Raw genomic sequence first — 20,454 nt, 5'->3', positions numbered from 1 at the left:
GACGAGGAAGCGAAATCTGCCGCAAACAGCCGCTGCCATAGTAATCGAGCGACAAACAGCAACGGAGATATGATTGTGCCGGCCGAGATAAACAGACAGAAGGAATATAACAAGAAAGAAAAGAGATCAACAGAAGACTTTTCAACTGTCTTCAAACAGGAAGAAAACGTGTCTGTTCTCAGCGACGAAAAGGCACAAGGGATCATGAGTAAAAAGTCGGATAAGAGCAACCAAGTAGCTTTAGATATTGCTCAAAGTTCACCAAACCGTGTAAGAGTAGCGAATGAAGGAGTGATCCCACTAGAAAACTCCGCAAAGTTCACAGAAAGGAACAAACAAGCCTGGAAAATGAATCTTTCTGTCCTCACAGAGAGAAATGTTTTCATCAATCCCGCGGGTGCGCTGTCCCGAATACATCCTACATATTCCAGCGAAAGAAGCGGGTGGATAAGGGAGAATTCGTTTAAATCCAAATTGGGAATAATCCCTGAGGAGAACGAAAGAAAGGACTGGCAAGAAAGCGCGAGGCCTCATGTGAAAGGGGGCAAAATATCTCTTGGTCACTTGGCTCGTGTGCGCGAATGGATGTGTGTGCGGTTAACGAACAAGGAGAAGACTGAGACAGTTTTAAAGCGAAAGTAAGTTTGGGACTGTTTCTCTACTGTCTCTCGCTAACGCTATTTAAGTAACTTACTTTTTAGTTGTACTTCTCCTTTTGTAACAGTCAATAGTTAAAGGAACTACGTCATGGTTTGCACATCTTGAAAAGCTTAGCCTAAGTTTTTCAAGTTCGTCGTTTATAATCCGTTTGTTAATCTTCTCCATCCTTAACCATCCTTGTTCCTCTATGGTTTATTGTTATCTCTTTGGTGTTTTTCTATCTTAGTAAACTACTATTTTCAGGTTTCCTTCAATTTGAAGGTAATTTTCTACTTGGTCAAAATGAACACAAAATGCTGTGACTGAGCTCCTTTAAAAACGTTTTTAATTTCGAGCTAGTCACGAGTGGCCTGTTAATAGTCCTTATTCAGTTTGTTTTATCTCCTTGTAAAGCGCTTTGAACTTTAGAAATAGCACTGATATTTGTGATTATATATTTAAGTCAAATTGTTTCTTTGCTCCTTAGGAAAGACATGAAAGTCGTTCTCACTCTACTTGTTGTCAATGGGACATTCATTCTGTGCTGGCTTCCGCATTTTATTGGAATCACATGTCTAACTTTTACCAACGGCTTGTGCCCAATCCACGACAACTTTTTCACTATCACCACGATGCTGGCGATGCTGAACAGCGGTTGCAACCCATTCATTTACACTCTGACCTATCGAAAGTTCAGGAGGGCATTTAAGAAAGTGTTTCCATGGTTACGTTCCAGTCGCACCGGGAATATAAACAACTCTGCAAAGTAGCAACCTTATCAAGAAGAAGAATGGGATACAGTCAAACCTGTATTAAGCGGACTCCATATTAAGCGGACACCCCCTATTAAGTGGAAACCAGTTGAAGTCCCAAAATTTTCTTCCCACATTTACTGTAAAATAAACCTGCATTCAGGGGACACCTCTGTTAGGCGGACGCGGACACCAATATTAAGCCATTTTTGTTGCACAAAACCTGCCATAAGCGAACACTTCAAGAGCTTTTTACTTCTAAAGGTCTAGCTGAGACTCCTTTAACATTGTTTAGCGGTGTCATTTTAAAGTTAATGCTTATTCCAGATTGATGCGTTGACTGACTGGACATTCTCCTATGAGCAGCGTTTGATCTTACACTGTGTTACAAAAGAGTTGATAATTAACTGTTGTTGCACAACATACTAGAACCTGTTTTGAGCGGACACCCTGTAATAAGACTAAACGGACACTAGTGAGGGTCCCAAGGGTGTCTGCTAAATACAGGTTGCACTGTAACTCCTTACAATAATAAAATTTAATATGTTAAGCATGTGTATCTTCCAGGAGGTTAAATTTTACACCAGTAACGAATAAAACTTAAAAGAAAATTTTATAATCTCACAGGATTGGGAAGGTCAAATTTACCAAGAGTAACAAAATAACTCACATTGTTGTGTTCGGTGAGGTCTTGTTCAAAGACTTGTTTCTCTTTTACCAGCATTAGATCTTAGTTTGTCAACCTTATCTTGAAAGTGACAACAGCAACTATATTAACTGCCCATGTGACCATCAGCTCTGTTTCTTTGCTTGAGTTTTGTCTTTCCAGTTACTCTGTGTCTCTCGAGTTCATCGATGAGTGAAATGTTCATCTCACACTAATAAAATTGTTAGTGCAGTTATGTATGCCACCTGGTATGCCTCCGCTGGCGCGGATCTATGATAAATGCTGACCAATTTCCGAAAAAATGAGCGCCGAATTAAGGTGCAAGCTTCTAGAGGGGTCTGAAACCATGCTCTATAGCAAACATTTAACTCCCTTAATTCCCCTTTCCTGGGTTTCTGAGTCACTCTGAAAAATCGGACCGATTCCCGCAAAACGGTGGAAACCGGTATGGATCCGCGCCCGCTCCGACTCTAATTCGTACTCCTTTTGTATATCTTCTTATAAGATTTCAAGTTAAACAAATTTAAATGTCGTTCATCTTTTTTTTTCGTCGTAAACGGTTAACAGATGTCTTAATAGCTTCATTGAGATGTGATCATAAATGGGGGTCATAGGATTACCAGCTGAGTACTTCACGATACACCTGCGGAAACTGGTGTCTGGTCTGACTGTCGTGTGTTTCCCAGTTTCCCAGTTCAAGTTTCAGTCCAGACAGTCCAGCAATGAAACTTCAAAGCAATTTTAAGGCGATTATCCGTAGACCATTTTCTGTAAACTGCATCCTAATCCTTTATCGATCAAATTCAAAGCACGCTCAATATCACTTATTGCAGATTTTTCATTTTGTTGCACAAGCAGTTTAAAAACCAACAAGCAGGATCGAACCGTACAATCTGACTTTGAAACTATTTAGATTTTTGCATGTTTTGTTTTCTATGCAGAGGACAATGGAAAAACAGCGTACAAACCTTTGTTGAGCGATAAAACAGTTGTCACGGTCGCTTTTCGTGGTCAGTAATATTTTGCAAATATTATATAGCTGGTAATCTCTTATGTATAAAGGCATGGTGGCCTCGGTTAGTGTGCTCGCATCTGGATCGGGCGGTCTGGGTTCGAACCCTGGCAGTAACTGTTGTGTTCTTGATTAAGACACTTTACTCCCACAGTACCTCTCTCCACCCAGGTGTGTAACTGGGTACTGGCGAATTTAATCCTGGGGGTAGCCCTGCGATGGACTAGGATGCCATCCAGGAGAGGAGGGGGAGGGGTGGGGGAGGTAGAAATGCTCCTTGACGCTTCATGCTACTGAAACTAGAGTCTGACGGGCCAATTGGCTCTTTGCAGACTTTAATTTACTCTCATCTACATCATACAGAAGGCAGCTAATAAACAAATCAATTTTCGTGCAACTTTCACTTTCAGCTAGCCTAGAAAAAGAACTGGCGGAAAGACTTGAGGGAGCACGATCTCCTGGTGAAAAACACGGCAGAGGGAAAAGAAATACACTCAAACCTGGGAGAGCTGGTACACCAGTAAGAATGAAAAGGACATTATCAATAAACAAGAATTCTTTTAAAATACTGAAATGAATTTGAGAAAAGAAAATATCACAGATGATCCTAATGGCTTTCAAGCTTAGGCTTATAGCATGAGTAACTTTTTTATGAAAGGATGTTGCTTAGTACTGCATGCGAAAGTTGGCGAAAAAATCCACTACCTATGAATGCTTCATTAATCAAACTCGCGCCCAGGGCCTTCTCTTCAACGATTTCCAAAATGCCGCGATTAAGACGGATATCTTCATTATTTACCCGCCGCTGGTTGTCAGCTATGTTGTCAGACTTGTCAGTCCCACCCTTTCTATAAAACAATGAAAGGTACGACAAACTTTAAGCTTTTTATTTCTACATAATTTTCCACCTAGATTTTTCTTTTCAGTTCACAAAAAAACTGCACTTCAAAGTTACGACAACCACGGAAAGACACAAGTAAAATTTAAATAAATTAAATTTAAATTTATGTTATCTAGAGCTTCTAAGCCTGAACGAAGAACTCGCTAATTTTGATGATTCCCGTTCATTTACTAATGTATGTCATATGTGGCATAAATAAGCTTCCAAACCGTTCCCTCCATTAGGTTGATTTTTTTGTTGTTTGTGTTTCTGTGATATTGTATTAGTTAATGAACGAATGATCTTGAGAACCGAAGTAATCAGTATGTTGTTAGATATAATGAAAATTTACAATAATTAAACTCCTATTTGTATACGGTTAACTTGTTCTTGAAATAATTTACGAAATAAATATATATTTTCCAGTAATTTGTCTTCACAAATTGTCTATTGACAATACAAAGCGATAATACTTAAGTTCTTTTTAATTTGGCGCTACTTAGATGTGAAAAACTCGGCATATATCATTTGGAACAAAATTACTGCAGGAGCACCTCCCCTCTAAGCTCGTTCCCAGGGCGTTATCAAGAATTCACATTCAAGATGGCGGTCATTTCGGTGGTTGGTCATCATTTTCTAAGAGGACGCTGGAACAAGGCTTGATGAACGTTGGGGTTAGTACAAATTAAAATTAAACGTAACTTAAATACAGCGCTCAAAGCTACCATATTCTGTACAATTTAGACAACTATCTCTTTCTGGATGTGTCCTCGTAGCTGCAGCCATGATAGAACTTCTACACAGACCAATAGTGGACCGACAGTTGGTCAGGTTCGTCGATTGCCTGAAAAAAGTTAAAGATTATTATTTTAAAAATTATTTTTTACGTAATGACCCAGGGTTTCTAAACTTCTTTAGCCGATAGGCCACTAGCCCGCGTGATCAGGTTACATCAAGAGAAAAATAACATAACCTTTTCGTTACATAGGGTTCTATTAAAACTGAAAAATAGCCAAAATGATCACATTACGTAGTCTTGAAAGAATCTGTCTTTTGATTGGTCGTTAAGTTGAAGAATGACTGCCCAACAACCAATCACAGACAATCCACAAATCTCTGTGGAGTATGTATATGTCATCTGTATGGAATTGTTCGGGTCTGCCAGCTTCTGTTACAGATAACCATTTATCAATATATACTCTTAAAATTTAAGATACTCTATAAAATACCTTCAATTCTGGGTCTGTGTGTCTTACATCCGTTGCATTAGTAAGTGACATTCCTGAGTCGAGTGATTCTGCATCTAAAAAAGAAACGTGTTTATAATTAGCTATAGTCTCCCTTATGCCCTTTTTCAATTGTTGTTTCTTCTACGAGAACGCGATGAAGGATCGTTCTATGGAAACAGCATATTAGGAGTTTCTTGAAAACTTTTGCGTAAAGTGCAATTGTAGGGTAGTATATCCAAAATGGCGGACAAACATCTACCTTGTCCACAAAAGCACCGTGGCGGCTGCGAAGGGTCGCGTAAGCAAGTACATAGGTTATCGAGGTATTTTTCGATGTGAAGTTTATATGAAATAATTCATATATGAACTGCGGTTGTAGATGAAAGTGAAGAATGATCATCGCAGTTAATTTTCCAATTTAAGCAATTGGAAAGAAGAAGCCTGAAAAAAATCAGGGCTTCAACGGGATTCGAACCCGTGACCTCCGCGATACCGGTGCGATGCTCTACCAACTGAGCTATGAAGCCACACATTGGGAGCGAGGTCAATTAATTGAGTTCATATCTTCCCGTGAGGAGTGAAATGATGTGAAGTTTATATGAAATAATTCATATATATAGCCTTTTTTTCGTTGTGAAACGATAAATTACAAATAAAGTGCAATATTTAGAGGGGAAGCCACATCGGCCTTAACTGGTTTTCATGCAGGTCCTCCATCTTGGTGGAATTAAATTTGGAGATGCTGGTTTTTGCGGAGGGAGGAAAACCGTACTGAAACCCTGAGAAAAACCCTCTAAGCAAGGCGAGAACCGACGACAAACTCAACCCACCTATGACACCGGGTAGGAATTGAACCCGGGCCATATTGCTAGGAGGCGAGTGCTCTCACCACTGCGCCATCCCTGGTCCTCGATGTCTAGATTGAGAACTTTCAAGGTTAGCGTCACTATAAGCGACCAGCAGTGCAAAGAAGTTGTCTTAGGTACTAAGAAACTGTTAATTCATAGTACTAACACGAGTCTAGTGCCAGGTCTTTCATTTGGGCGAAGTCTGTCCGACAGAAGGCTGGGTCCAATGGCCATTCTGGTTCGTTCGGTTCCTCTTCATCGCTGTTTTGTAGAATACAGAGTCTTGCTGTTTTCTCTGCCAGCTGTAAGTGAAGTGATTTGATTCTACAATGGAGAAATGAACAGATAGCAGGTTTATATTAAACTAAAGTGTGCTCGAAATTGGCAGTCTTGGTGTTAGTACTGTGGAAGCGCGCCTTACAGTTACCTCGTTATTACGGCCACTTTTTTTGTCCCGGCGAAACGCCCATACGTTTCAGTATTTATTAGAAAACCCCCTTAATGCAGCTAGTGGCCATATTCTGAAATCCTAACCTGTATAATCCTTTATAATTTTACTTGTTAATACGGCCACTCAAACCGGTTATGTCCATCTTGTATTGTATGTACTGATTAAAGTTTCAAGTTTTTTTTAATCATATCTACATTTCGAATACTTATTAAAGAACAGTTGTGACATATCTGTTTAGACGTCACTCAATTCAGATCAGTCATGAAATTTGACCACACCCCGGCCACCCCGTTAATACGGCTAAATTTTCATGGCACATTGGTGACCGTATTACATGTAACAGGGTTTCCAAAAAACTTACATGGCTTCTAAATCTGCACATCGTCTGTTAGCAACGTACAACTCTTCGACAGATTTCAGATTTTGTCCTCTGCATTCAGTGATAATCTTTTCACGTTCTTCTATTGATTTTTCCAGTGCAGCTATCCGCGCCTCCCTGGATGAAAAATAAAAATACGTCTTTCAGAAAACTTACACGGCTTCCCAGGCTTTCTCGTAGTTATGCATCTTCTTGGGCGTATCTACCCCTACTTTTGCGTTTACCGATTGTCCTGTCCTTTATACTAGTTACATGTTTTCTGGCATTTGACGGAGGTATTATTTCGCTTTGAGAATTGATTAGTATAAATTATTCTACGGCCCTGACTAGAACTAAAAAACAACCAACCAAAAATAAAAACAAAAACAAAAAACATAAAAAAGATGCCAAATGGTAGAACAAACTTACTTTGGCACAGAAACTGCTCGAATGGCCAAATTTCTAGAGGTACCTTCTTGTAATAATGTTTGTTCAAGCTAAAAGGGAGTAAAGAAGAAATATTCAAATGTTAACATGTATCGTGACAGTAACTTCTTAAAGAAGTTGCCATTGATGGACTCATAATATCAAACGTGTGACTATTAACCCGTTTAACACCAAAGTCAAAGTTTCCGCATAATGATAATTGGGAATCTGTACCCCTGAGAATTAAGTTTGCCCAACAATATCTTTAAGAAAGAGCACAAATGCCACCTTCTGCATGAATAATCAAACTTCATGTTTTACTTTGTTGTTTGATTTTGTAGCTATATAGGTGTGGATGCAGTGTATGTACGCTGTAATGTAGTGTATGTAGGTCTAGCTTAGCTGAATTAACTTTTTATGCTGCCATTTATTTGACCATGGCGGTGAACAACCAGAAAGCCCTTAATAATTTGACCATCTCTCACATATAAGTTTTATTTCCTTACGGCTTCATGTTTCTTAATTTTGTTTACTATTTTCATAACTTCACCTTATAAAATGTATCTAAATGCCCTATATAGCGTAAATAAAGAACTGAATTGAACAATAATAGTTGTCCGATCCATCTTAAAAGTACATGAAATGGATGAAAATTTGTTTGTCAACTCTTACCCGTGATATGTTTTCCCCCAGCACTTGAATTCTATCATCCTTTTCTCTCAGCAATTCTAGCAACACAGGTACACTTGTTGGTCCATCTAACTCAGCTATCCCTTCATCAGCTGAGTTTGTGTGCCGGTGATGTGTCGTTTTTTCGTCATTCGTTAAACACGTGTCGTCTTTTACCGCGCTTCTCTCCGTCACGTGTAGGCCATGTGTCTTACTATCAGGAATCACGTGATTTGTGTGTAGTTGTTGTTTCTTGAGCTGTAACAAATGTTACCCGACAGTAAGAATAATAGTATATTCTGTTTTATTTTCGTTCTGCGTTTACAATGTGTTTAAAAATGTTCGACATTCAAGATAGGAGCCGGACTAATTCACTTAACTCTTTAAAACGGTTTTTAATCGAGTTCGCAAATTAATTCTCGTTTACTTTGTTTTTGTATTACGGCGCTAGGTGTTTGGCTTAAAAATCTCTGGCCATTTTGTCAGTCCTTCAGAAGTAAAACCAAAACCAATTGCGACTTGCTCGCACACGTTTTCCTCGCACCTCTCCTTACTATAGCTACATGTATTGGCTTCCAGTTTTGATTGGTTCACTGGACTGTCTGGGGCCTTTGTGATTGGCTAGAGTGATTACTTTAGTTTTGCTTTAAGTCCTTTAACGACACTCATTTGAAAACTGCGCCATAATCACTTTGTATTCCCATTACACTCGGTGGTGAAAAACGAAATTTCTGTATTTGGAGATAACTCTTTTCTTTAAACTAGCTGTAAAAGTTACAGAAGTTGCTCAAAAACAGGAACATAGTTTTGTAGTTGTGAAATGCGGAAGAGAAAATAATCAGGAGAGGAAAAGGTAAGTTAGTTATAGATAGAAACTTCCCCCATTACCATCCGTTAAGTACAAGAAAGTGTCTAGTCAATTATGCATTTAGAAACCAGGACGGGTTCCTTATGTTTTGCTTGTTCTATATGTATCAAAAACGTATATTTTTTGCCATATCCTGGAGTTTTTTTTTTTACATCTACGAAGCTATTTTGAGTGTTTATAAACCACTTGCTCACCTCTTGTTGAAGGTACAATATCCTCTCCTGACTCTGCACCAGTGACGAGTTCAGGCGATCTTTTTCTCTTTCAAGTTCTTCTATTTGATTTCTTTGTTGTTTTATTGTATTTTCTAAATCGTCTCTTGTGGCGGCAAAGTTGTTACCTAAATCAAGAAAATATCGCGACAATGTAACACTAAAGTACGGCCATGTTTGTGCTACATTTTCGCCAGCGAGCTTAAGGCATTTTTTAGGTCCTAGTTTTCTTATCATTTCGTTAACGTTTGCTTAAAAAACCCTCTTAGAGCAGTATAGATATAGCTCAGTAACAAATTTTGTGGTATCTCAGGTGTAAAAGTATGGGATCACCTAATATAATGGTTAGCACATCTGCACTGAAACAGTTTCACCGCAGTGAAGATACCAGGCTCATCTCAATAGTTTGCCAAATGCGGTAACCTAGCAACACAACGCGTAGGGGGGCGAAGAGAAAAAGCAAATATTTACTCCGAATTTAGCCTCACTGCTTGTTATTCCGTCTGCAACCCATCTTCAAAGAAAACGTCATAATTCCATCATGTCATTTCCAAAAAAGTAAAGTGAAATGATATTCCTCTCCAGCGCCAAAACAACATATCGGCGCTGAACGATATTATCAAGCGAGAAATTAACCTTGATGGTTGCCATATTTATTTTAATGTTAATTCTCAGAATTTGTTGGTGCAACAAGAAATCTTCCCTTATTTGAAGATTTCGTAATTCGTTTCATTTGTTAATTCGTCTTTATTAGCCAGGGCTGTATATAGGGTCAGGCCTAGGGTGTACATATATGTCTGCAGGGTACGAGGAATACAAGTTCTATAATTCAGAAGGAATATTGTAGCATTACTTTGAACGATTAGCTGTCGAATGACCTCATTCTTCAGTTTTAGGTCGCTTCTGAAATTCTCAAGTGACTTCTGTCGAGAAAAAAGACAAAACATGGCTATGGCGTTGATATTGAATGAATGAGGAATAGAATAGATAATATAGCACTCAAATACTTGCTTCATACTAATTTAGATGATGTGAAATGTCGTTTCTAAAATGAGTGAGTGAACGCAGTAAAAACACGTGAAAAGGATGATCGGTGGACGAAACGTCGCAACAGAAAACTACGTTTTTCGTTTTTTTCCCATTTACAAGAGGGCCTGTTCATGACAACTATTTGTCAACAACTTTTCCTAAGATCGATCTCTGGCTTCTACTTAAGCAAATTACCTTTCCTTGCTCGACTTCATCTCCGCATCTGTCAAGCTCAGCTGTGGAAAGATATCGAAATAAGAAGATAGCATCTCTCTACTGTCATTATCTCGAAATAACAGAGTCTAAGAAAAATGTTCTTTATCGGCATAAGTTTCACCTTATCAAAACATATTCTTAAAATATCTTGTCCAGTATTTCTATTTATTTCATTGTCAATAAATGACGTTTTTCGTAGTCTTCAGTCCTACTACATCAATACAAATTAATCATACTTAAGTCAGTCGCACTTTAAAGCAACTTCAAGTGCTTCTCGCGCACACAATACCAATAAATCAGCTTTCTTAGCTTCTTTATCACGCTTCATACGATCCATTAATTTCATGTCTTACGCCCGTGTTTGAGTGGTTCACAAATTGGCACGAAAATGAGCTGATGTGTAAATTACTGTTTTGACAGATTCTTTACTTAACACCTTACGAGGAGTTGAACACAAAAACAAAATAAGATATCCACTTAATGCTGTAAACTCGGGTATCCAAGTGTTTAATATGAATCCAGTATTCATACAAACTGCGAGCCAAAAGTTGGTTTTCAATCTGCTGGGTCTATAGCAACAAAGTTGTTATGTTTGCAATACCAACTGCCAATCTTGTTCACTCTGTGCCATCCATTTTAATTTAATTTCTATTCTAGACACTCTGAATTCGAAGTCTCGTTGCATTTAACACCACTTGTTTTAATTGCTTCGCCATTATTATAAGATCTCGTTTTAAGAAACGCGCTTAAAAATATTGTACTATTTTATTTTACCATATTCGCGCTCAAATATAACTACAAAGCAACTTAGCTTTAAATAGCGTGTTTTGTGTCGCCACTCGCATTTCCCAAAAATATTTTGAAATTTCGTAACTCAGATTATTAGATGCAAAAAGGAAGTTAATTATTTGCCTCTTGTAAAATTTTTTGCTGTGTGCAAAACTGTTTTAGTAACAAAACCGTACAAACAGCCTCACACTCAATGTCCTTTCAAAGTGTCAAAATCCCTTCCTCTCTAACGAAGCCGCCTTTAGTAGTGATTATTCATAAAACTGGGGCTGCACCTCTTTTCTTTTTTCCATAGTTTCATTTTGTTTTAGCTTCAAGAAAATATATTTATTTGTCCTGCCACATGCTGTTATGACAGCTCTTTGTGTACAGTAATATATTAAGTCTCTGAAAAAGGGAAAGATATCTTATAAATTTGAAACTTTAAGCTTTGAATTTTCTGTCGTGAAATAAAGTTCTGAAGCAAACGAGAGCAGACTTTATAAGCAAGAATTCTCGTTTATAAGCCGAACACATTCTCACCTTTTAAATTACTGTTGTTTTCCTGTAGCTTGCCTATCTCAGACTCCATTCTTGTTCTAGTACTGTATTCCAGGTCCTCTTGTTTCCGAAACGATATTTGTAGCTCTTCGTACGCACTGCGCATGCTCTGTAGCTCGCATTCAAGCTGCAATATATAACAAGAATTGACTTTATTTTTAAATTCCGTAATAAACATAAAAACATAGAAAAGAATAAAAATCGAAAACATTACTCTTTGGTAGAAAATCGCAAAAGTTTCGAACAAAGTTCTTCGTCAAAGTTGAAATAGGCTGTCAAAATCGCGGCCTCGCCTACTTCAAACTACTTACAATAACACAAAAACGAATGTTCTTAGCAGAACCTCTGAAACAAGACCTTGAGATTTTTAGAATACTCACTGACTTGTCCTTGAGTTTTGATCCACTCTCATCGGCTACTTTCAACAAAGCAAAACAAACACCAGAATCCATTTCGATTAATTTCGTCGTCAAACTACGATGAAGACGTACTTTATCTTTCTGACTAAAAGTTGATTCACTCTTCGAAGAATTTCCGCGCTGAGATGCAACTTGTCGACAACGCGTAAAAGGCTGGTGTTTTCTTTTTTTACGGTCACGCGCGCGACGACTTCAGCTTTATGTCTACCATAGTTAACAAATAGATAATTGATATTGGTGATACAAACAACCCCCGCCAATGAGTGCTCGAGAAATGTAATACCCATTGTAAAATATTCTTATTAATATAGTTATGATATCCTTGTTTGATATCCGTGTTTTGGCCAATGAATTACAAGTCTCGTTTCCAGATTCTTCGCTCCCATTGGCTCCCGGACGTTGTTGTGAGCGAAGAACGCAAGAGAACGCAATTTGAAATTTTTATTTATTTACCGTTTGCATGCTATTCATCTTGAAGTAGACATTCTCCAGTTTTTCTCTCAGTGCCACATTATCTCGAGATAACAGTTCTACCATTTGTGTCGCTCTGCTCGCAACTGCTGACGCAACCGGTGTCGAATCATCTGTGACGTCTTTATCTTCGTCATAAATATCTACAGGAAGAGAAATAAATATTTTTTAAATACCCTTTCTTTTACTTTGGCAATCCTTACTGGAATCATCCACTCCCTCCAGTAGCAAGATTGACGATACACTCAAGCTGATCTTCTTGACGGGACGGGAAGGGACGGGATGAGTGCAAACAACGCGGAATCCCATAGGCACGCAATGTGTGCAAAATACCCTTACAATAAAAAAGTGAAATCGTTTATTTTCGGCAGAGGAATATTTCTGCCTAGTAAAATAAATACTTCACTTACTAAAATCATGTTCTTCGTCGCTGTCTTTGAAACTAAAATCTCTTTCAGATCCGCCGTCCGTTGTTGATTCTTCTCCATCGCTGTACGCCAAATTTATAATTCTTTGATTTATAAATTCGTCACTCGATTTTTTTCGCTTGTTGTACGGAAAGTCTTCGTCGTCACATAAAAGAACCAATCTTGGTCGGACGTCACCTTCGTCAAAATTGCTTACAGTAATAAGAGGAGTGTCTAAAACGTGTCCTCTTTGAGCCATGTCTTGTATTTCGCTGAGTTGTGATTTGTCACTTTTTGTCGCGGCCAGCCTAGTGGTTTCCCTCAGAAGAATTTCCCGGTCTCCAGGATCTTTGACTTCAAGGTCGTCTAGGGAAAAGCAGGAAGAAAGGTGGAAAGATGAGTTGGTTTTGATCCTGAGGTGGTTTTGATGAGTTTGTCGTTTTGGAGTGTACAGAAAGACATTTTGCAATTATTCCCCTACCTCTACAGAAAAAAGGATTGACAAGACTTTGGAATGGACATTCATCTTCTGAATTTAGGGTAGAAAATTTTACGGTTGACAATTTAACTTGAAGTGCATAAGCTGACTGTCAGCTTGAGTACAGTTTGCGTTCGTATGAAAATCGAACAGTCCGAACAGAATGTAGAATTCAATAATAACAGATCATAAAGACTACTCCAATGTTAAATTTGAGAAAACAATTTTTTTCTGTCATACTTACATACAAAGAGTGCCAACAAACACTTAATGATACAAATATAAACAATTGCGAACAACGAACTAGCGTTCTCGTGACTTTTTCGGATTTGCATGAAATCGCTAATTCTTAAGTGGAGCATGAAACGTTACGCCAAAGAAGATAATGACAATTATGGCTGAAGGGAAATAATACATTTATCCATTGTTAGTCTTTTACCTGTTCTGGCAAACACACTGATTCGAAAACAAAAGGCTGCTGTGGAATAATTATCGAAAACTTAGCTCGCTCAAAGACGGATAATAATTATCTTATAAGGCAGAGAAAACAATAAAAATCATTTATTTTCTTGTTACAACATACTGACCGAGTTGATATAGACTTAGGCATTACCTGCTGGGAGATATTGCGATTGAAACTGAAGCTGTAATACAATATCACGAATTATAAAGTATACAAACAATAGCGAGAGTTAGTTTTCTTTTTATACCGTCGCTAATTAGCGTATAAACTCTACAACATTTGAAGTATTAGCCACAATCGGCTTTGTAATACAGGACTAGTTCCACAATTTGTACTAATCGTGTACATTGTAATAGCCTCAGTGATATATCCGGTGAAATACTGAGCATTTTAAGATAACTGTTTCATTATTGTGGTGGACACTGTGCTTTGGTTGCTAATGGAAGTTTGTTTACACAGTAGAAGTTCAAGGCTACTGAAAGACATATCAGCCATTACCTCGGGCAGATATGCCTGCAGACTCACTTAAAATAAGTGTGCTGGACACAAGTTAAGAGAGACGTTTGAAAAGCCCTCATGGGGATTAATAAGAACGGATATATAGACCGGCCATAAGATAAGTTGTGTCAGCGTCATCAGGGAGAGCTTTGACGCTATGAACTTACCAAGTAAAGTTTCGTCCATTTGCACCAAGACAGCTCCATTCACCAAGAAACCTGAAACAAATTTACAACTATTACACGAAAACTCAACTGTGAAAGCGAGCGAAATATATCAGCAAAAATTACACAGCTTTGACAAAAAACGTCGATAAAAACTTTTATAAAAACGTAAGTGATTGTATCGAATGATGCACAACTTTGTGACAGTTTTGTGTAGCTAACTTCGGTCTACACGGCTGGTAAAATTAAATTCCGATAAACTCTTCAAGCATTAAAGAGTTGCGCTTATTTCTTTAGGCGCGTATATCCGAAAAGTTAAAGTAGCTACGTTTAAAATTACCAACCTTTAAATCTCTTGGCGTACTTTGAAAGTCCAACGTCTGCTAACCAAGTAACAACTTCTTCTACGTTCCAATCCATTGCAAATGATTCTGGGCACGTTGATTTTTTGGCTTATAATTTTTGGTCCAAGTAAATGCAACTAGGAACCGCAAAACCTCAACCTCATTAACTCATTGTCTCCATGCAGAAGTTAATGGAGAACTCATTGAGATGAAAGAAAACGAGAGGTCGACTTCTGGCTCTGTTTTTTAATGACCATACAACAATAAGCAAGCACAATTCTCAAACAATACGTCAAGCGACATTGAGTGAAGGCAGTAAATTACTCGTGACACCAAGATGATGACATGCCAGTGGTTACTCAGCACTGAATTAACACGCTAAACACTGTTAGGACAGAAACCTATTTTTTTTGAAACTTTGGGTTATAAAAGCAGACAGTGTTTAGTCTGAGAGTCGCAAGATTTATTTTTACAGGAAAATATTTTTACATTGATCTTTCGAAATTCAGCGAAACCTATCAAACACAGCTTCTATTTCCGCTAGAATTGAGCGTGAAAATGTTTTCAAGAGTTGTACAAACTTGCGCAATTCATTTTGTGTTCCAGGTTTTCCTCATTGTCAGGTGATTCTGCTCTGTTCCACTGGAAAACATTCTTTTTAATCTAGTCCCGAAGTTATTTCTAATTATTGGGTGCGGATCAAATACATCATTTTCCAACAACCCATGACGGACAAATGATTTTGAGACAGTCATCTTTCAGTGAATTTTTAAAGCACGGACGGTTCAAAATGTAATAGTTCATAGATTAATTATCGGTTTATAAGTACATTTTGCTGACTCAACGTGTAATTATCACAGGTGAAAGCGTGGCAAGGGACCTCCGGTACAGTTGTTAATGCTTCACGACGGAAGTAAACTGCGTCATTTCCTGTGATATCATCGAATTTTATGAGGCAGTAAGAAGCCATTATGTATGATTTCTGTGCGGGGAGACTGGGTTGAGCTTTAACCTTTTAGGCAAAACAAAATTGCACCTTTGCTGTACACCTTGTTTCACAAGTGTTTCCACGCGACCTGGAACTATTCCATTCTTATCCAATTCTCTCTGTTTTTGTCAACAATGCAATAATTAATTACTACCATACATTGGAACTTTCTTAGTCCTTCGTTTTCGGGGTTGTAAGGAGATTCATTCTCGCTCCCTAATCAAGTGAGCAGAGTCTGGCAATAAGTTTAAGACGTTAATATTTGAACTGTGAACTTATTTTTTGTTCAGTGGATTCTAAATCTTATACAGTTTAACGTTACTGTCAGGACTTTGTCTGCATTCAAAGATTCAATTTACCATGGCAACAGCCAAGCAGGTTGACACGTGCTTTCGAGCTGAGTACGGTAACCACGGCAGACGTTGTCCTTTTCGGGTCGATATCGGTTTATTATTTCTTGTTGATGAATTTCAGTCGTGTTCTTTACAGTGTTTTCGGCGTAAGATATGTGGAAACAAAACCTTTTTACGTTTGCACTGTATGGAGTCATCTTGTTCAATGCTGCTACAGTGCTAAAGCGTAAGTATTTGATTTACAAAACGATATATTTGTAGCTTGTAGCCTTGTAAGAAAAATATTATTACTTTTAAACCACGGATAAATATTCGGGCGAGTGTGTCGCGGTAACAATATATTGTAGGTCAAAAACATCTCAGTATCCTTTAGATTTTAGTTCAATTCCGGTACATTTTTAGAAAAGATCGACTCTGGTTAATTGTCCCTCAAAGCAATTTTCCAAATACCGCTCGTGCAACTGCGAAGGTGCAGGAAAGTGATTTTACCTGATGTTAACTGTGAGAAACGACGCTCTTTTATGCGATTGCAGATTGGGGAAGAAAATAAATTTAATTCATCATGTTCAAAATGGACCGAGAACCTAACGTTTCATGCTGTGTCTTTGTTTCATGGGAAATATCAGACATTTACTATAGGCACACTTCATTGTCAAGTACATGCAGAAGGTCGGACACCAATTTTGGGCTGCCTGACGCCCAGTCTCCGTCAGTGATTCTATCGCGTCATTGTGGCAAAAGATTGTTGGATGGCGTGGACACAAGCCGAGGACTTGCTCTTGGGAAGCAAAGAGAACAGAAAGGTAGACTGGTCGACACTGATTGTAATGTTGTTCATCAGAGACGTCATTGCGCGAGATCGTGGCCTAACTTCAGAGCTATTATAAGGGTCACGTGATATTCTTGTAGTGTCTTTTCGGATTGGTAACTTGGAGTCGGAATTTCTCGGAGTGCTAAGGTCGGAACTTGCTGGACTTTTTGAGATCCACCTTTCTATCACGACATCCACCATTATATAATATTATAATTTCATTTTCATAATTTAGTAACATGTAAATCTGAAGAGGGCTGGTCTGGCCAGCCGAAATATTGTTTTAAATATACTACGTTGTGTTAGCCTTGCAGTGGTCTTTGATATATTATCGTTTACTTTTTGAGAGTCCGAAGATCTCAGCCATTGCACATTAAAGACAATGCGAGCAGCGCCAGACTGCAAATTTCCCCTAAGGGTAGGGTACAGTTTAAAGGGCAGAATAAAAAGAAACCAAGCTTTGTTTCACTCTCAAAACCACATCTACAAATAGCTCACGATCTGACTCCAGTCTTAAAGAGATAATAAGTAAATATAGTGCATAGTCATAATTTACTGTTAATTATAGAGAGGTTTTTTCTAGATTTTTTTTAATACTACTAATGAAAGCGATTTAGAGAACCTGCTTGGCAGATGGCAGATCAGACTAGAGTTTATACCAGTACCTAAACCCAACTTCATTTGCCTTTGTTTCTAGTTTACCTCAGTATCGGCATTGTGAGTACAGAAGGTGAAGAAGAAAATCTGATGCAAGCTCTTCATTCCTTGACAAGACACATCTCATCCGCGGAGTACCCAGAAGTTGTTATTGTCGTGGTTTTGGAGGAAGATCAAAACGCAGCTGCTATACAAGAGATAACAGGAGGTTTTCAAAACGAACTCGATAGGGGCCTCATCCAGGTTATCTACCCCACGGAGGACTTCCTGAGGGAAGTCAACAGGGAGCCTCTGGGATGGAGAAGTGTGACGTCAGCCACTGACATTTTCAAGAAGAATACAACGGATTTCAATAAGAGGATGTGTTTTCTTTTCGAATATTGCTATCGAATGTCCAAACACTACCTTCATCTGACCGATCACGCCCGTGCTATCAAGCCGTATTTCTCAGTCATCAAACAAATGATTCATAATTTCGAAGAGAAAAACATTTCTTTGTACGCACATGATATAGGGGAGAATTTCCTACCGGGTCTTGGACGGTTACATTCCGCGGCAATGCTTGATGATCTGTCTGAATATGGCGCCCTTTCTCCCGCAGGTCGTCTGTCTTCCGAAATATTGGACGTATACACACTTCTTAGAGGGACTGCAACAGTGACTCACCTGGACGATTTTGAACAGATTTTGTTTAAAATGGGAACTCGACTTCGCGGTGTAAAACCTGAAGTTGAATTTAAGTCGAAGGGCTTAATGTTTGAAGGGGGGCATGAACTGGAAAAAGCTTTCTACGAGAACGAAGGTTTCGCTTGGCTCAAAACGCCAAAAGCAGGTGATGGCTTTATCATGGAGTTCAAAGAACCTCTCAAGGTGTCACGTGTGTTCATAACCACAGGCAGCCCACTGTATAGAGATTCACTCACTGAAGCGGCTCTGATGGTGTGCGGAACAAACACAGAAACGAACACTTGTGACCAATCACAGTGCACGAAAATCGGCCAATTTCTAGATCCCATTTTGGACGCAAAAAACTTGGAAAATGTTGTAAACTTTCCTGCAAAGTGCTTGAAAATGGAAATACTTTCAGAAGTAAAACATTGGGTGATCATTCGGGAGATCTCAATATGGCCAAAAAAATAATGAAATGATAGAAGTTTGATAGGTTAACTATGAGTGGGAAGAATAAATGTGTTTAGCTTTATTATAGTTTTTATTTTTATTTTTATTTATCATTTTTTTTAACAATGCAAAGGGTTAACCTTTGCACACGTGATGTTACAGTCGACAATATTGTAACATTATTATACGCAAACCTTATGTGTAAAAAATTAGAAAGTGGAACGCCAAACCTAAGTAATACAATTCGAAGAGATATTCTTTTTAGAGTTGCTTGATTGACATGATTAATTACATCTCTTTTTTTTTCTTTTTGCTACTGATTTTTTTTTCATAAATTTTAACCATTTTTTGAAAAATGTATACTTAAGTTTCAATTTATTCTTTGCTTTTTTGTGTGTGTTTTGAATAACACACGGAATTGTCAGTCTCTTAAAACGTTTCCCCGCTGTTTCATAAACTTTAGAATTCTCACGCCCGTCAGCATATTTTTAAGGATGTCTTTTATTGGTACAGCCTCAATTTAGTCCTTAGACGAGTTGTTTTCTGAGATTCCCGCAAAAAATGAAAATTGCAAAATAATAATCCAAGGATGAAAGTCTTTCTTGGTATCAAACAAAATACAGTCGAACCTCCCGTAAGCGACCAACCTTAATTAATGTCAAGCCTAGGTGGTTGCTTACGGGAGGTGGTCGCTTAGGAGAGCTAAGACCATTGGGTCAAAATTTTGCCTCATTAGCATATGGTAACTGCAGAGACTTACCCCATGTTTTAAATGTTTTATTCATGTGAAAAGTTAATTTCGACAAAAAATCCGGTACTTCACATTGAGAAATTTCTGTCTCGTGTGCTACCCAGGAATGCGATAAAAAATGTTACAACACCTTACTAATTACTATCCAGTTTTGGCTCTATCATCTCTCAAGCCGTCGCTAATACGGGAGGTCAAAAACAAAAGAAACTTTCAAAATTTTAGCCCTAAAAGTGGTCGCGGTCGTTTACGAGAGGTGGTAGCTTACAAGAGGTTCCAAATATAGTGATTTGACTTGGAAACTTTTGGTTCTCTGGAAAACTGGTCGCTGAGGAGAGATGGTCGCAACCGGAGGTTCAACTGCATCACTTGAGGGAAACTTTTGCATTAGTCTTTACTTGGCAGGCAGGGTAGGGTAATTAGTCCATGGGCCAGACCCTCTCAGATGTACCACTCAGAGGGACCAGCTGAGAGTGTGACAAATTTGAAGCTAAGTTGGGGGTGATTACAAGATGTTATGATATTAACCCCTAAAGAGTAGCTTTCTTGTATATTTTATTGGCTGAAATATCACCAAAATTCGCTTCTGCATGAAAACGAGACTTGTTTTCAAAAGTCATGTTAAAAATATTAAGCTGGATCAAAAATAGTCTTCACACATATAAATACAACAAGAAAGAACACAAATCATTTTTTAAGAACCAAATTTCAATTTACCTCTTTAAAAGCGATGATATAGTAAGTTATGGATTATTTCAAATGTTGCAATGCATTATGGGAAAATTCAAGATGGCGACCTTCATGGCAGGTGAGTACGTTTGACTTATTCACTGATTTCGATAATCTTTAAGTAGAGATCTGATTAGAAATAAAAAATATATATACAAAATATTAGCTGTATGACTAAACAATAAGCATTTTTATGACGATACAGTGATATTTTGAACCT

The 20,454-nt window shown here is 38.2% G+C and overlaps 2 protein-coding genes across 3 annotated transcripts; one reads left to right on the top strand and one right to left on the bottom strand.

The window, feature by feature from the left end:
- Positions 1 to 3,649: 3,649 nt before the first annotated feature.
- On the bottom strand, positions 3,650 to 15,063 carry LOC145492649 (angiomotin-like). 2 transcript variants are annotated; one of them, XM_081472068.1, is made up of 14 exons: positions 14,830 to 15,063; positions 14,489 to 14,539; positions 12,886 to 13,248; positions 12,458 to 12,618; positions 11,568 to 11,712; positions 10,236 to 10,276; positions 9,865 to 9,934; positions 8,994 to 9,139; positions 7,935 to 8,189; positions 7,266 to 7,333; positions 6,840 to 6,974; positions 6,194 to 6,351; positions 5,180 to 5,253; positions 3,650 to 4,794 (listed from the first exon to the last, which is right to left on the bottom strand). In XM_081472068.1, the coding sequence occupies exons 1-14, from the start codon at positions 14,903 to 14,905 to the stop codon at positions 4,747 to 4,749; spliced, it is 1,791 nt and encodes a 596-aa protein (XP_081328194.1). In that variant the 5' UTR covers positions 14,906 to 15,063; the 3' UTR covers positions 3,650 to 4,746. The 2 variants fall into 2 exon arrangements, 1 of the variants encoding a protein (XP_081328194.1); XR_014050041.1 differs by lacking the exon at positions 3,650 to 4,794 and having other exon boundaries at positions 5,179 to 5,253; positions 6,010 to 6,351.
- Positions 15,064 to 15,990: 927 nt separating this feature from the next.
- Positions 15,991 to 18,808, top strand: LOC145492840 (alpha-1,3-mannosyl-glycoprotein 4-beta-N-acetylglucosaminyltransferase C-like). The gene is made up of 3 exons (XM_081472219.1): positions 15,991 to 16,396; positions 16,797 to 16,973; positions 17,679 to 18,808. The coding sequence occupies exons 1-3, from the start codon at positions 16,324 to 16,326 to the stop codon at positions 18,776 to 18,778; spliced, it is 1,350 nt and encodes a 449-aa protein (XP_081328345.1). The 5' UTR covers positions 15,991 to 16,323; the 3' UTR covers positions 18,779 to 18,808.
- Positions 18,809 to 20,454: the final 1,646 nt, after the last annotated feature.

Source organism: Orbicella franksi, chromosome 7 (assembly GCF_964199315.1).
Source record: "Orbicella franksi chromosome 7, jaOrbFran1.1, whole genome shotgun sequence".
NCBI classification, from domain to species: domain Eukaryota; kingdom Metazoa; phylum Cnidaria; class Anthozoa; order Scleractinia; family Merulinidae; genus Orbicella; species Orbicella franksi.
This window is presented reverse-complemented; position numbering and strand designations above follow the sequence as displayed.